At 40.8% G+C, this 17,245-nt stretch overlaps 1 protein-coding gene across 8 annotated transcripts in view; it reads right to left on the reverse strand.

Moving 5' to 3' along the window:
* GK5 (glycerol kinase 5) overlaps nucleotides 1-17,245 on the reverse strand; it is a 161,518-nt gene that overhangs the window by 103,308 nt on the left and 40,965 nt on the right. For 6 of the 8 annotated variants that reach the window (XM_080657390.1, XM_080657385.1, XM_080657384.1 and 3 more), the window contains one exon: nucleotides 5,996-6,089. The exons of the other annotated variants lie outside the window; for them this stretch is intronic. In XM_080657390.1, coding sequence (XP_080513516.1) covers nucleotides 5,996-6,089 — 94 coding nt within the window. The remainder of the gene's footprint in view (nucleotides 1-5,995; nucleotides 6,090-17,245) is intronic. 8 annotated transcript variants of the gene reach the window in all.

A 17,245-nucleotide genomic window follows, 5' to 3' on the forward strand; every position in this document is an offset into this window, starting at 1 on the left:
ATCAAGGAAGAAATAAAAAACATCATGGCAATAAACAACAATGAAAACACAACAATCCAAAATCTATGGGACACAGCGTAAGCAGTCTTGACAGGGAAGTTCATAGCTCTACAAGCCTACTGCAAAAAACAAGAAACAATGGTAATAAATTACCTAACCATACAACTTGAAGAGATATAAAGAGAGCAACAAGAAAAGCTCAGCGTAACCAGAAGGAAGGAAATAATAAAGATCAGAACGGAGATAAACGACATAGAGACCAAAAAAACAATACAAAAGATCAACAAAACCAAGAGCTGGTTCTTGAAAGGATAAAAAAGATTGATGAACCTCTAGCCAAGCTCACCAAGAAGCAAAGAGAGAGGACCCAAATAAACAAAATCAGAAATGAAAGAGGAGAAATAACAACAGACCCCACTGAAGTACAAAGAATTGTTTAAAAAAATACTATGAACAACTCTATTCCAACAAACTGGACAACCTGGAGGAAATGGACATATTCCTAGAAAAATACAACCTTCCAAAACTCAATCAGGAAGAATCTAAACATCTCATCTAAATAACTGGAAGAAATTGAAGCAGTCATCAAAAAGCTTCCAGCAAACAAAAGCCCGGGGCCAGAAGGCTTCACAGGGGAGTTTTACCAAACATTCGAGGAAGAACTAAAACCTATCCTCCTCAGACTATTCCAAAAAATTCAAGAAGGAACACTTCCAAGTTCCTTCTATGAAGCCAGCATCACCCTAATACCAAAACCAGATAAAGACAACACAATGAAAGAGAATTACAGGCCAATATCCCTCATGAACATAGATGCCAAAATCCTCAACAAAATTCTAGCAAATCGGATCCAGCAGTACATCAGAAAGATCATACACCATGACCAAGTAGGATTTATCCCAGGGGTGCAAGGATGGTACAACATCCGCAAATCAATAAACGTGATTCATCACATAAACAAATTGAGAGATAAAAATCACATAGTCATATCAATTGATGCAAAAAAAGCATCTGATAAAATTCAACACTCTTTCTTGATAAAAACCCTCAGCAAGGTGGGAATGGAAGGATCATACCTCAACATAATAAAAGCCATATATGATAAACCCACAGCCAACATCATACGCAATGGGCAAAACTAAAACCATTTCCCCTAAGAACAGGAACAAAAGAGGGATGCCCATTTTCACCACTCCTGTTCGACATAGTACTGGAAGTATTAGCCATTGCAATTAGACAAGAAGAAGAAATAAAAGGCACCCAAATTGGAAAAGAAGAAGTAAAGCTGTCCTTATTTGCAGATGACATGATATTGTACATAAAAAACCTGAAAGATGCCCTAACCAGTTTGGCTCAGTGGATAGAGCATCGGCCTGTGGACTCAAGGGTCCCAGGTTCAATTCCGGTCAAGGGCATGTACCTTGGTTGCAGGCACATACCCAGTAGGGAGTGTGCAGGAGGCGGCTGATTGATGTTTCTCTCTCATTGATGTTTCTAACTCTCTATCCCTCTTCCTTCCTCTCTGTAAAAAATCAATAATGTAGCAGAATACAAAATTAACGGCAAGAAATCTATGGCATTTCTATACACCAATAGTGAACTTACAGAAAGAGAGACTAAAAAGCAATCCCATTTACCATCGCACCAAAAAAATTAAGATACCTAGGAATAAACTTAACTAAGGAGGTAAAAGACCTATACACGGAAAACTACAGGACATTGAAAAAAGAGATAGAAGAGACGTAAACAGATGGAAGAACATACCATGTTCATGGATTGGTAGAATCAACATCATTAAAAGTCCATACTACCCAAAGCAATCTATAGATTCAATGCACTCCCCCTTAAAATACCATCGGCATATTTCACAGACCTAGAAAGAACTTTCTAAAAATTCATCTGGAATAAAAAAAGACCCCGAATAGCCACAGCAATCCTGAGAAAGAAGAACAAAGTAGGTGGGATCTCAATATCAGATTTCAAGCTGTATTACAAAGCCACTGTTCTCAAAACAACCTGGTACAGGCACAAGAACAGACATATAGACCAATGGAATAGAATAGAGAACCCAGATATCGACCCAAACCACTATGCTCAATTAATATTTGACAAAGGAGGCATGAACATACAATGGAGTCAAGTCTCTTCAATAAATGGTGTTGGGAAAATTGGACAGATACATGCATGAAAATGAAACTAGATCACCAACTTACACCATACACAAAAATAAACTGAAAATGGATAAAGGACTTAAGCATAAGACAGGAAACCATAAAAATACTAGAGGAATCCACAGGCAGAGAAATCTCAGACATATGCCGAAGCAATTTCTTCACCGATACCACTCCAAGGGCAATGGAAACTAAAGAGAAAATAAACACATGGGACTACATCAAAATAAAATGCTTTTGCACAGCAAAAGAAACCATCAACAAAACAACAAGAAACCCCACTGCATGGGAGAACATATTTGCAAATGTTATCACTGAAAAGGTTTAATCTCCAACATCTACAGGGAACTTATACAACTTAATAAAAGGAAGATAAATGAACCAATAAAAAAATGGGCAACGGACCTAAATAGAATCATTTTGAAAAAAGACAGAAAGGCAGCCAAGAGACATATGAAAACATGCTCAAAGTCACTAATTATCCGAGAGATGCAAATCAAAACAACAATGTGGTACCATCTCACACCTGTCAGAATAGCTATCATCAACAAATCAACAGACGACAAGTGCTGGGGAGGATGCGGAGGAAAAGGAACCCTCGTGCACTGCTGGTGGGAATGCAGACTGGTGCAGCCACTGTGGAGAACAGTATGGCGTTTTCTCAAAAAACTAAAAATGGAACTCCCACTTGACCCAGTGATCCCACTTCTAGAAATATATCCCAAGAAACTAGAAACACCAATCAGAAAGGATATATACACCCCTATGTTCATAGCAGCACAATACACCATAGCTAAGATTTGGAAACAGCCTAAATGCCCATCAGCAGATGAGTGGATTAGAAAACTATGGTACATCTACACAATGGAATACTATGTTGCTATAAAAAAGGAATTTTTACCATTTGCAGCTTCATGAATAGACCTGGAGAGAATTACGTTAAGTGAAATAAGCCAGGCAACGAGAGAAAAATACCACATGATCTCACTCATTTATGGAAAATAAAGAACATTATAACCTGATGAACAAAAAGATAGATACAGAGGCAGTAAAGCACCGAACAGACTGTCAAATTACAGTGGGAAGGCTGGGGAGTGTTTTGAGGGGGGGAAAGAGATCAACCAAAGGACTTGTATGCATGCATATAAGCACAACCAATGGACACAAGACACTGTGGGGGTGGGATCAGGGCATGCGACAGGGGGTAGGGGAGGCTGGGGGAAGGTCAATGGGGGGGGAAAAGGAGATATATGTACTACTATATGTAATACTTTAAACAATAAAAAAAATAAAGATCATAGCTACCAAAAAAACAATACAAAAGATCAATAAAAACAAGAGCTGGTTCTTTGAAAGAATAAACAAGATTGATGAACCTCTAGCTAGGCTCACCAAGAAGCAAAGTGAGAGGACCCAAATAAACCAAATCAGAAAGGAAAGAGGTGAAGTCTTGGATTTAGTCTCACAGAAATACAAGGGTTGTAAAAAATACTATGAACAACTCTATTCCAAGAAATTGGTCAACATAGAAGAAATGGACATATTTCTAGAAAAATACGACCTTCCAAAACTCAACCAGGAAGAATAAAAAAATCTGAATAGGCCTATAACGATGGAGGAAATTGAAGCAGTCATCAAAAAGCTTCCAGCAAACAAAAGCCCTGGGCCAGATGGCTTCACAGGGGAGTTCTACCAAACATTCAAAGAACTAAAACCTATCCTCCTCAGACTATTCCAAAAATTTCAAGAGGAAGGAACACTTCCTAGCTCTTTCTATGAAGCCAGAATTACCCTAATCCCAAAACCAGATAAAGACACTGCAAAGAAAGAGAATTACAAGCCAATATCCCCGATGAATATAGATGCTAAAATACTCAACAAAATCCTAGCAAATTGGATCCAGCATTACATTAGAAAGATCATACACCATGACCAAGTGGGATTTATTCCAGGGATGCAAGGGTGCTACAACATCTGCCAAATTGAGAGATAAAAATCAGTCATATCATATCAATTGATGGAGAAAAAGCATTTGACAAAATCCAAACACGCTTTCTTGCTAAAAACCCTCAGCAAAGTAGGAATAGAGGAATCATACCTCAACATAATAAAAGCCTTATATGACATACCTACAACCAACATCATAGTCAATGGACAAAAACTAAAACCACTTCCCCTAAGAACAGGAACAAGATAGGGATGCCCACTCTTACCACTCCTGTTCAGCATAGTACTGGAAGTGCTAGCCATAGCTGACTTAAGAAACTAGTCATGACTCAGGAATGTTGGATAGACTGACCTATTAAAAACTAAACTGATAAATTAACGCAGCAGTCATCAACCTTTCGGACTTCATGGATCACTGGTTGGCGAATGCTGCTCCAAAGATTTCCTTAAGCCAGTGGTCACCAACCTTTCAGACCTCACAGACCACCTCCTGGACTCTACAGCCACTCCAGCCAAAGACCTGCTACCTCAGACCACCAGTTGGTGACCGCTGCATTAAGGTATAAAATTACACATAAATAGTATAATTTAAAACTGTACCATTTAGAATCCATGACTTCTTATAACCACTTTCAATACCCTTAATTACTGTCTTTCCTATAAATAGCACCTCTCTGTATTAGCCTCACAAGTGATTACAGTAAGGTGCATTTTTATATGTTAAACTAACAAAAGGAAATATCAATGTGTGTGAGATTATCACAAGTGTCTCACTCATGCATTGCTGTCATATTCTATAATATATCATGTTTGTTTTTATATAAAATTTATGTCCCCAAATATTTAACAAGTAAAACTGGTGCTCCCAACACTCCCCCCTGCGCTGTCTGGTGTTAGCACCCTAGCTGAGAAGACATCTAACTTTGCAGCATTAGAAGTATTAAAATAATCAATATGCAATATTGATTATAACACCAAATATTGTGGGTTTTACCACAGTTGATGACCTGGAAAATTGTCTTTCCCCTGACTCAGTTCCCCACCAGGAGTGAGATGGTGTGGATGCTACTATGTCTGTCATCATCACTTGCTTACTATGTGCCAGGTATTATATTAAGAGCATATGGCAGTCAGCTAGTCTACTATTTCAATATACAGAGTGGCCAGATTATTATGATCTCTGAACACATAATAATCTGGCCACTCAGTGTATATCCTATATAATAAAAGGCTAATATGCAAATTGGCCCCTCGACCAGGCAGGCTGGCCAACTGCCCATGTCCCCTCCCCCTGGCCAGGCTGGCTGGACCCCACCCATGCACAAATTCATGCACCGGGCCTGTAATACATACATATATATATATATATATATATATATATATATATATATATATGTGTGTGTGTGTGTGTGTGTGTGTGTGTGTGTGTGTGTACACACACACACACACACACACACACACTCTGAGTGGCCGGATTATTATGCATTCAGAGATCATAATAATCTGGCCACTCAGTGCATATTCTCCACTTTTATAACAAAAGATGATGAAATTTGGACATTGCTGTATCTTTTCTGGACATATTTTTTCCATTTCTCCAGGAATGAAAACGTGAATTCTCACTAGCATGTGAATCCCTAATCCACCTCAAACCTCCTCAAGACTTCTTGAAGTGTAGTTGTTAAGCACTTCAGTCTACCACATATGCTTTTGCATAACTATTATTAAATTTACTGATTTGAAAGTGTGCATGTGTGTATTCTCGTATTAATGTCCAAAAACAGCACAGGTATGAGATTATACAATAAAGTCTACAGTTAAGGGGTATTTACAGGGAAACCCAGTAATATCCAAATTGCAGAGAAGAAAAATATTACCTTCATTATAAGAGAACTATTCCAAGATTTTACAAGTTCAATAGCTCTCAGATCTTGCCAACTAATGAAGTTGTGAAAATGATTTCCCGTTTTCCTAAGAAAAATGGAAACATTTTGAAAGTCAATATAAATCAGAGACTATCCTATCTAATAAAAGAGTAATATGCAAATTGACCATCACTCCAACACACAAGATGGCTGTCCCCATGTGGACACAAGATGGCCACCACAAGATGGCCGGCAGGGGAGGGTGATTGGGGGCAATCAGGCCTGCAGGGGAGGACAGTTGGGGGGGACCCAGGCCTGCAAGGGAGGGCACTTGGGGAGAATCAAGCCTGCAGGGGAGGGGAGTTAGGGGTGACCAGGCTGGCAGAGGAGGGAAGTTGGGGGCGACTGGGCCTGCAGGGAGGGCAGTTGGGGGGGACCCAGGCCTGCAGGGGAGAGCAGTTGGGGGGAACCAGGCCTTCAGGGGAGGGCAGTGGGGGGGAACCAGGCCTGCAGGGAAGGGCAGTTAAGGGGGACCAGGCCTGCAGGGGAGGGCAGTTAAGGGTGACCAGGCCTGCAGGGGAGGGCAGTTCGGGGCAATCAGGCTGGCAGGGGAACAGTTCGGCATCAATCAGGCTGGTAGGGGAGTGGTTAGGGGGTGATCAGGTTGGCAGGCAGAAGCAGTTAGGGGCAATCAGGAAGGCAGGCAGGCGAGCAGTTGGAAGCCAGCAGTCCTGGATTGTGAGAGGGCAGTCGGACAACCCTCGAGGGGTCCCCAATTGGAGAGGGTGCAGGCTGGGCTGAGGGACACACACCCCCGTGCACGAATTTCGTGCACCAGGCCTCTAGTTCTATATAATAAAAGCCTAAGCAACCATTACAGTGAAATGACCAGAACAACCAGTCGCTATGATGAGCACTGACCACCAGGGGGCAGACTCTCAATGCAGGAGCTGTCCCCTGGTGGTCAGTGCGCTCCCAAAGGGGGAGCGCCACTCAGCCAGAAGCTGGGCTTATGGCTGGCGAGCACAGCGTCGGTGGAGGGAGCCTCTCCTGCCTCTGTGGCCGCTGCGGCAGCGCTAATGGGCAGCAAGCCAAATGGTAAGGAGCTGCAAGCAGGTGGGTGGTAAGGAGCAACGGGGATCAGGCCTAATCCGGCAGTCGGACATCTCCCTAGGGGTCCTGGACTGCGAGAGGGCACAGGACAGGCTGAGGGACACCACCAACCCTCCCCCCCCAGTGCACGAATTTCATGCACTGGATCTCTAGTCTATATATAAAAGCCTAAGTGACCATCTGAACAGTAGCTATGATGCACAATGACCACCAGGGGACAGATGCTGAATGCAGGAGCTGCCGAGCTTCAGTGACTTGGCAGTTGCAGTTCTCAGGTGATGCACCCGGACCCAGAGAGAAGGGAGCCCGATTCTGGGGTGCGTCACCCGAGAACTGCCCTCTCACAATCCGGGACCCCTCTGGGGATGTCAGAGAGCTGGTTTTGGCCTGCTCTCTGCAGGCCAGGCTGAGGGACCCCACCGATGCATGAACCAATGCACCAGGCATCTAGTATTATATAAAAGATCTGCCACAAGAGAAAATAAAATTAGAGCTACTATTAAAATAAATCCTACTTTGAAACAAACTACTTTCAAAGTAGGATTTAATTAGGTGGGCTTTCCAAATGGCTTCCTCTCTTTGATTTATAAATTGAAAACACTTTGTAACAATCATTATGTGATTCAGAATATGAAATTTTAATCAGATTCTATCCAAAAGATATTTTTTGAAGCACTACAATATGTATATTTCTAAAAAAAATAAAACTACTGTAATGAAAAGACCTTTAACAACTTGCTTATACATTTTTTATTCATTTATTTTTTAAATAATTCTTTATTGTTGAAAGTATTGCATATGTCCCCTCTCCCCACCCATCACCCCATTGATCCCCTCCAGTCCACTTCCACCCCCAGCCCCAGGCTTTCACCACCCTATAGTCTGTGTCCATGGGTTATACATATATGCATACAAGGTCTTTGGTTGATTACCTCCCCCTTACCCACACTCCCCCCACACTTACACACTTTTAAAAGCAAGATAAAGAGGCCAGTGCTTTCCCCCTTTGGTGTACTTACCTTGATGTACACAGATTAACACCTCTGTGCCTATAGAAGAGCCGAAATAGTGCCTGAGCCCATTTCTACACCTCTCAACTTTAGGACTGACTTAGCCACTGGCAACCTACCAGGCTTACCAAAATTTGACTAATAAAAAGATATTCAACAAACTCTGGGTCAATACTATCATAAAAGTACACAACAAAGAAATAGAGTAGAAGTAAATAATTTTTCCTTTGAGACCCCTGCAAATCAACCACTGACATCTACTCATCTTCACCATCCAACTCAGGCTTGCTTTCTACCCTCTCTCCTGTGTAAATTTATTCATGTTCAATTCTCAAGACTGTCATTTTCTACTTGTATTTAGCAGTCCACAGCCATGGTCACATCCTCAATTGTATTAACTGGAAACATTCGACCACTGAAATTCAAACATTCCAAAACATCAGGCAACACATCTCACTGTTATAGTCATGGTCTACTTAACAATGGGGATTCATTCTGAGAAAGGCTTCATTAGGTGATTTCATCATTGGCAAACATCAAGTGCACTTATGCAAACTTAGATATTATAGCCTACCACACACCTAGGCTGTGTGGTATTGCCTACTGCTCTTCGGCTACAAGCCTGTACTACAAGAAGCAAGCCTATATACTATAAGCATAATATACAAAATTGTACAAAATAACACCAGATTAAATCAAGCACAAGAGAAAATGATGCAACTAAGAGATGTGGTAAATAGGAGATGTATGGGGTTGCTGCAGGCTAACACAGCACACTGTGTTACAACCAACTTTTTTTACAAGTAGAAAAAGTGCACTCTAAAAATGATAAAAGGTATAGTACAATAAGTACACAGAAAAAGTCATTTATTATCATCATCAATATTATCTACTGTACATAATTGTATGCGTTATTCTTTTACCGGACTGTGATGCAGAAGGTTTGTTTCCACCAGTATCACCACAAACACATGAGGGATGTGTTCTGCTAAGATGCTATGAAAGCTGCCACGTCATTAAACAATGAAAATTTTTCAGCTCCATTATAATCTTAGGGAACCACCATTGTATACCAGTCTGTTGCTGACCGAACATCATTATGTGGCACATCACTGTGTTTCAGTTCTCTCGATCTTACTCCATAAATATCTTCCCTTCAAACACCCTGCAATCTTTAATCCCTTAAACATTCCCTTTTCTTCCTGCCAACTCCTTCTAGGCTTACTTACTTTCATGAGTCCTGTGCACTATCATTTTTAAGAACTTGCCTTTTTTTTTTTTTTTTTTGTAATTGTGGTAAAATATACATAACATGAAATGCATCGTTTAAATTTTTTTTTCAGTGCACAATTCAATGGCATTAAGTACATTTCACAAAGCTATATAGCCTTCACCACTTTTTCTAAACACTCTGGTTGCTTCCACCTTCTTGCTCCTGTTAGTAATGCCACCATAAACGTGCTGTACAAGGATCTGTTTTCAGTTCCTTTGGGTGTTTACTAAGAATTTCTGGGTTATATGGTAATTCTATGTTTAGTTTTTGAGGAACTGCCAAACTGTTTTCTATAGTAGTTGCACTATTTTACATCCCCACAACCAATATACAAAAGTTCCAATTTTTCCATATCCTTACCACCAGTTGTTATTTTCAAGTTTTTAAGTTACAGCTATCCTAGTGGGTATAAAGTGATACCTCATTGTGGTTCTGATTTGCATTTTCCCAAACACTAATGATGTTGAGCATTTTTCATATGTTTTATAGACCATTTGTATATTATTCAAGTCCTTTGTGCATTTATGAATTGGGTTGTTTGAGGGTTTTTGTAGTTCTAGGAGTTCTTTATATATTCTGGACATTATTTATCAAATACATGGTTTTGCAAATATTTTCTGCCATTTTGTGAGTTTTCTTTTCACTCTCTTGTTTCCTTTTAGTTTTGTTTTCACCTTTATTAATGGGAATCACATCATTCACCTACCTCGTAAACATGTTACCTCCTTCTCATTCAGTGACCCAGTCATCACTATCATCAATACAAATCAGAGAAGTGAATCTATTATTTGAGTCGTCAATCTTAGGTGAAATTACAAACCAAACATACAACTTCCATATTATATACTGCAATGGTTTTTAGAAATCTTAACTGCAGATTTGAGATATCAATGACTATGAATTTTCTCAGATACATTTTTAAAATTCAATTTGCACATTATGTCAAAATAATTTCAGCATGGCTTTATTTCTTATTTATGATTAAATCTAGAATAAATGTTCTACTTTGAAAATTTCTAATAGTTAAGAAAATTAAAGAAAATTTAGCCATCATTAATAGATAAAAATATCTTAATAGTATTCTTTGATGTACAAGTTTTTAATTTTGATGAATCCGACTTATTTTTTCTTTTATAAGCTGTGCTTTTGATGCCACTTAAGAAATCACTGCTAGTCTACATTCCCACCAGTAGTGAATGAGGGTTCCCTTTTTTCCACAAACTCTCTAACACTTGTTACTGCTTGTCTTGTTGATAATGGCCACCATAACAGGTGTGAGGTGGTATCTCACTGTAGTTTAGATTTGCATTTCCCTAATTGCCAATGAGGTTTAACATCTTTTCATATATCTAGCTATTTGTATGTCTTCGTGGGGGAGATGTATTTTCAAGTTCTCTGCTCACTTTTTTATTGTTTTTTATAGTTTGTTTGGTGTTGAGTTTTACGAGTTCTTTATATATTTTGGAAATTAAATATTGGAGCTACTGTTTGCAAATATCTCCCATCTGGTTGGCTGTCTCTTTTTGTTGTCAGTTTCTTTTGCTGTGCAAAAGCTTTTTAGTTTTATATAGTCCCATTTATTTATTTTTGCCTTTACCTCCCTTGCCTTTGGGGTCAAGTCCATAAAATGTTCTCTAATTCCCCAAAATATTAAGAATGGAGCTACCATATGACCCAGCAACCCCAGTCCTGGGTATATACCCAAAAAACTCAAAATCATGTATTCTCAAAGATATATGCACTCCTATGTTCATTGCAGCATTATTCACGGTGGCCAAGACACGGAAATAACCAAAGAGTCCCATGATAGAGGAATGGATAAAGAAGATGTGTTACTACTCAGCCATAAGAAAGGATGAAATAGTGCTATTTGCAACAACATGGATGAACCTTGAGAACATTATGTGAAATTAAATAAGTCAGACAGAAAAAAGCTAAGAACCATATGATTTCACTCATATGTTGGATATAAAACTGAAACTTATGAACATAAACAGCAGAGTGGTGGCTGCCAGAAGGAAGGGGGTGGGAGAAGACAGGGGTCCTAATATGTGGAGACAGAAGATTTGACTTTGGGTGGTGGGCACATGGTGCAATATACAGATTTTATAACACAGAGATCCACACCTGAAACCTATATGTTCATATTGACCAATGTCACCCCAATCAATTCAATAAATAAAATTTTAAAAAAGAAATAATTGCTAAATCCATGGTCATAAAGACTTTCCTCTATGTTTTCTTCTAAGAGTTTAATAGTTTTATCTTTTAAGATTAGTCTTTGATCCATTATTTGAAATAATTTTTATATATGGTATAAAGTAAGGGTCTAATTCAGCCTTGGGCAAACTACGGGCCGGATCCGGCTGTTCTATCCGGTTCTCTTGCTCTCCCCTCCGCTCCTTTACTTTGAATTTATATTAGTTCACACAAACACTCCATCCATGCTTTTGTTCTGGCCCTCCAGTCCAGTTTAAGAACCCATTGTGGCCCTCGAGTCAAAAAGTTTGCCCACCCCTGGTCTAATTTAATTTCTTTGCATGTGGATATTGTTTTCTCAGCATCGTTTGTTCTTTGCCCTTACCAAAAATCAATTGTGTTAGTTTCCTTAGAATGCCGTAACAAAACATCACAAACTGAGTGGCTCAGACAATAGCAACTTGCTTCACACAATTCTGGAGGCTAGAAGTTCACAACCAAGGTGTTGACAGGGCCAGACTCCCTCTGAAATATGTCAATCAAGCCTTCCTTGCCTCTTCCTGGCTTCTGTGGTTTGCAGCAGTCTTTGACATTCCCTGGTTTACAGATGCATCACTCCAATCCTCCTCCTTCACATGACATTCTGTGTCCACACTTACATGCTGTCTTCATTATGAGGACATAAGTCATACCAGATTAGGAACCCAGCCTACTGCATTATGACCTCATTTTAACTAATTATATCTGTAATAAACTTATTTCCAAAGTTAACATTTTGAGGTACTGCTGTTGCTTCTATTGGTTTATTTCCCCCCAATCTCCCTTACTCCAAAATTTGAGGTTACTGAGTCAAAGGGGAAAACAATTTTCTAGCTCGTCAACTATGGTGAAACCCCATACATATTAATACTTCTAATGCCGCAAAGTTAGATGTCTTCTCAGCTAGGGTGCCCACACCAGACAGTGCAGGGGGGAGTGTTGGGAGCACCAGTTTTACTTGTTAAGTATTTGGGGACATTAATTTTATATAAAAACAAACATGATATATTATAGAATATGACAGCAATGCATGAGTGAGACACTTGTGACAATCTCACACATTGATTTTTGATTTTTCCTTTTGTTAGTTTAAAATATAAAAATGCACCTTGCTGTAATAACTTGTGAGGCTGAATATAGAGGGGTGCTGTTTACAGGAAAGACAGTAATTAAGGGTGTTGAAAGTGGTTATAAGAAGTCATGGATTCTAAATGGTACAATTTTAAATTATACTATTTATGTGTAATTTTATACCTGAATGTATCATTTTAGTTTTTAATAGGTCAATCTGTCCAACGTTCCTGAGTCATGACCAGTTCTTTAAGTCAGCCAGTGCTACAGAACCTGCCTTCCCACCCTGACCGTGCTGATTTTTCCCTGTTGAGGGCTGGAGCTTTCAGTTTGTGACCTTTCCAAATTATTTTTGCAAAGTGTATTATTCCTTGTTGTGTGGTCACTGAAGTGTCTGAAACTTCTGTTCTGTTATCTCTGTGATCAGCTAGTGACCTGAGAAATATTTCCTTAAATGTCTGGCTCCAAATGTGCCCATAAAGGTAATGGGCCTTTAAATCTTCCAAAAGATGCTGCCTAAGGAAGTCGCTGTAGCTGAGAGGGCTGAGAGTGCCATAGTTGGAACAAGCATCAGAACCAGTCTTGTAGGGCACTGCCAATCCATCCAACCATATCAGTGGACATTTCTGTAGGACAAGGTCCCCACGTCTGCCCTGGCACCAGCTACTTGCTCCAGGGATGTGGGCTGCTTTCCCCACACGGGCAACAGGGCTGAGGAATGGAGGACATGCCCTCTCTTACCTAAGAACAGCAGCCTCTACTTTCATTCAGCACTCCCCCAGTTGTTAAAAGAGTCAATCAGGTTCCAGAGTTCTGAGATAGTTTATTCCAATCTCTCTTTCCAACTTCATACTCCACTATTTTACATGATGCCCCTTGTTAACAACCTTTTCAACTCCCAACCTGGGATCTTCTCTCTCCACTTTCAATACCAGAACCATTGAGAGGGGTTGAAGAAAAGACACACAGCCTTGTAAATTGGTACCATATTTCACACTTAAGGAATACAAGCTTGTCTATGCTCTCAACTTAAAATGATACAAGTTTGTCTCTTGTCCTACATTACTTTCTTCTCCATTCCCCACAAATGGCACCTCCAAATTTTCATTTCTTTGAAATCTCAAAGAAATCAGAAGACTGAAATTACCTTCCTCAACTTCCCACTCCTCTCCCAGCTATACCTGCAGCCATCATGCATTTTCCTCAGTTCAGAGGAAAACCTTTCCTCTCAAGCCTAAGGCTGGCGTCTCCACCTGTGCTCTCTCTCTCCATGCCTTCTTGTCTCTTCCATCACTTCATTAAATCAAATATTCCTTCAATTCTCCTCTCTAAACACACCTAACCTCCTCATCTTTGAAGCAGAACCAAAATCATTTCTCCTGACCCCAGATGTCCCCACCTAGCTGAGCCCCTCAATGTTTCCTCATTCCCCCCAGTACCTCAATCAAGTACAATCCAGTAAGGTCACCAGAGCTCCTAGGTTTACATGACCCTTTCAGTGTGATGTGGCCTTCCTGCAATAGTGCTCCACCGTCCCTCCCCTAAGCTTCTGTGACAGCACTGTGCTGTGTCTCCTCGTACCTCTCTAAGTGCCTCTTACTGGTTTCCTTTGCAGACTTTTCTTCCTTTGACTGCCAGTTAAAAGCTGGTGTTTGCTGAGGGTTGCATCCCTGGTCTCCTTCTCTCTCTCTCTTTTTTTAATATATATATTTTATTGATTTTTTACAGAGAGGAAGGGAGAGGGATAAAGAGTTAGAAACACCGATGAGAGAGAAACATCGATCAGATGCCTCCTGCACACCCCACACCGGGCATGTGCCCGCAACCAAGGTACATGCCCCTGACCAGGATCGAACCTGGGACCTTCAGTCCACAAGCCAACACTCTATCCACCGAGCCAAACCGGTTTCGGCGTCTCCTTCTCTTTTTAACAAGTTGCACTCACTGAAAAATCTGACCCCCACTCATGAATGCAGTCATCACAGAACCACTCACCAATCCATACTTGCAGGGCAGCCTCTCACTTCAGTTCTGTCCCCTCACAAATAGCTGCCCTTCTTGTGTCTCCTAAGACTGCCCCACGTCATGTCAAATGCAGCATGTCCACCCTAAACCTGCTACTGCTTTCTCTAGCATGCCACACCTGAGTTCATGGTACCCTTCGGCTGCTTCAGCCAAAAACTTGGAGTGAAAGGTTCTTAACATCCCTGGAGCTTATATTCTGATGGGGATAAGAAACAAATGAGTAAATAAACATATTATTTCATATAATGATTATGCTAAAGGAACAGAGTAACTGGAGGTGAGGTATCTTTTCAGATATGACATCAGAGACCTGAATAAGCAATAGCCTTCAAAGAGATTTCCCAGTTGTAGTCTCATTCTCTCCAAATCCACTGTCCACCTTGCTTCAAGAACATTCTTTCTAAAATGTCTATTTGGTCATATTACTCTCCTACTTAGCATCTTCTGATAATTTCCCACTGGTTATAAGAGGCAAACTTCTTACTACAACCTGGGAACCTCCAGGTTCACCTAATCACTCAAAGATTTGAGTGCCTACTATGTGCCAGGTACTGTCCTAGGTGTGAAGTACCCAGTGAGAACAGGGCAGACAAAAATCCCAATACTCATGGAACTTCTTACTTGTCAGAGAGATGTAATAAATATATATGCAAAGAAGCACACAAAAATTTTACATAGTACATGATATGAAAACAATAAAATAACAAAGTGATGGGAAAGTAAAATGGTCATGGAAGGTCTCTTAGAAGAAGTGATCTTGGAGGTATGGTCTGAATGATGAGAAAGAGGTAAGTCTCAGGTAAGAGAGATCCAGGCAGAGGGAACAACAGGTGCAAAGCCACTCCTCCCAAATGTAGCAGCCAGGGTCAGAAACAGAGAGCATGCTCATGTGGCTGGAGCCTAGGACAGGAGGAGGATGGTCAGAGGTACAGTCAGAGTGGGAAAGGAGGCCAATGCTGCGGCGTGGCACCATCCCTATTTCAACCCCTAATTTCCAAAGTACTTTTGATGCTTCAGACACACCAGTCTCTTATTCCTCATGCTCTTGCCAGTAATTTGCTCTTCTATTTTTCCTTCAAGACTTGGTTCCAGCCCTGGCTGGTAGCTCAGTGGTTAGTGTCAGCCCATGGACTGAAGGGTCGCAGGCTCTATTTCCAGTCATTGACAGGTTTAATCTCTGGTACGTGCAGGAGGCAACCAATCAATGTTTCTGTCTCACATAGATGTCTTTCTTTCTTCTCCCTCCCTCCCTCCTTTCTACTCTCTCTCTCTAAAAAAAAAACAAAAAACAGAAAAATATCCTCAGGTGAGGATTAACCAAAAAAAAAACCAACCAAAAAAAAAACACTTGGCTTCAGTGCCTCTGAGAAACCTTCCCTAACTCCCTCTTCTCCACTATCCAGTCTCCCCCTCCAGCTCTTCCATTGCCAGGTATAATACAGTCTACAGGGCAGACATCTATCAGGCTGCACCCCAACTATCTATGTACACATCTGTATCTACCACTGGACTGTGAGCCTCCTGAGGGCACAGTCTTTTCACTTTCAGATTCTCACCACCTGGTCCAGATACAAAGAGGTATTTGATAAGTGAAAAAATGTCCTCTACCAATAATAACTATCAGATTGTGTTTGATAGATATTAAATCTATTGATATATGGTTCTTTAGATCCATTCTACAATAGCAGCTACTTATACACTTGAATCTTATTATTAATCACTGATTCAGCAAAAATTTATATAGCAATACGTGCAAGGAGCTGGGACACAGCTGTGAACAGAGAGACATCTTATCTTTGCCCCTGTGAATATATCTTCTACCAGGGTAGTCAAACAAATAATTATACAATGGCCTACTTATAACAGTAATCTGTACTAACAAAAGGGTAATATACTAATTAGACCGGATAGACCGGCGTTCCTGGTCGTCCTTCTGGACAAAGCCGCAGCGGCTGTGAGGGCTGAGGAGGGCCGGCAGCCACAGAGGCTGGCAGTGGTAGCAGCAGCCTTCCCCTGATCAGCCCACAGAGGGAGGCCAGTGGCAGCAGCAGCAGCTGGGTTATGGGGCAGTGCCTTCCCCTAATCAGCCCTGGTCGCCTCCCGCAGAGGAGGGGGCCTAAGTTGTCAGTAGGACATCCCCTGAGGACTCCTGAACTGTGAGAGGGGGCAGGCAGGGATAAGGGACCTGTGCCGCCCCCCACCCCCCAGTGCACAAATTTTCATGCACCAGGTCTCTAGTAAGTCCTATAAAGGAGAAACACTGGTGCCATGTGTATATTTTACAGGAAGATAGATCCTGCCTACTCGGGGGTCAGGAAAAGCTTCTTTGAGAAGTGACAATGGAACTGAGCTCTGAAGGATGAGTCAGAAAAAACAAGGAGGGTGAACACTCCCAACAAAATGTATTATATGTTCCAAGTTTCCAAGACAGCATGAAGCATCATATGTTTACAGCTACTGCAGCAGGGAGAAGATATAAGATGAAAGTAGCATATTAATTCATAACACAGTAGAAGACTATGTAGAATCCTG

The sequence above is a fragment of the Plecotus auritus genome, assembly GCF_963455305.1.
Source record: "Plecotus auritus genome assembly, chromosome: 2".
Taxonomy (NCBI): domain Eukaryota; kingdom Metazoa; phylum Chordata; class Mammalia; order Chiroptera; family Vespertilionidae; genus Plecotus; species Plecotus auritus.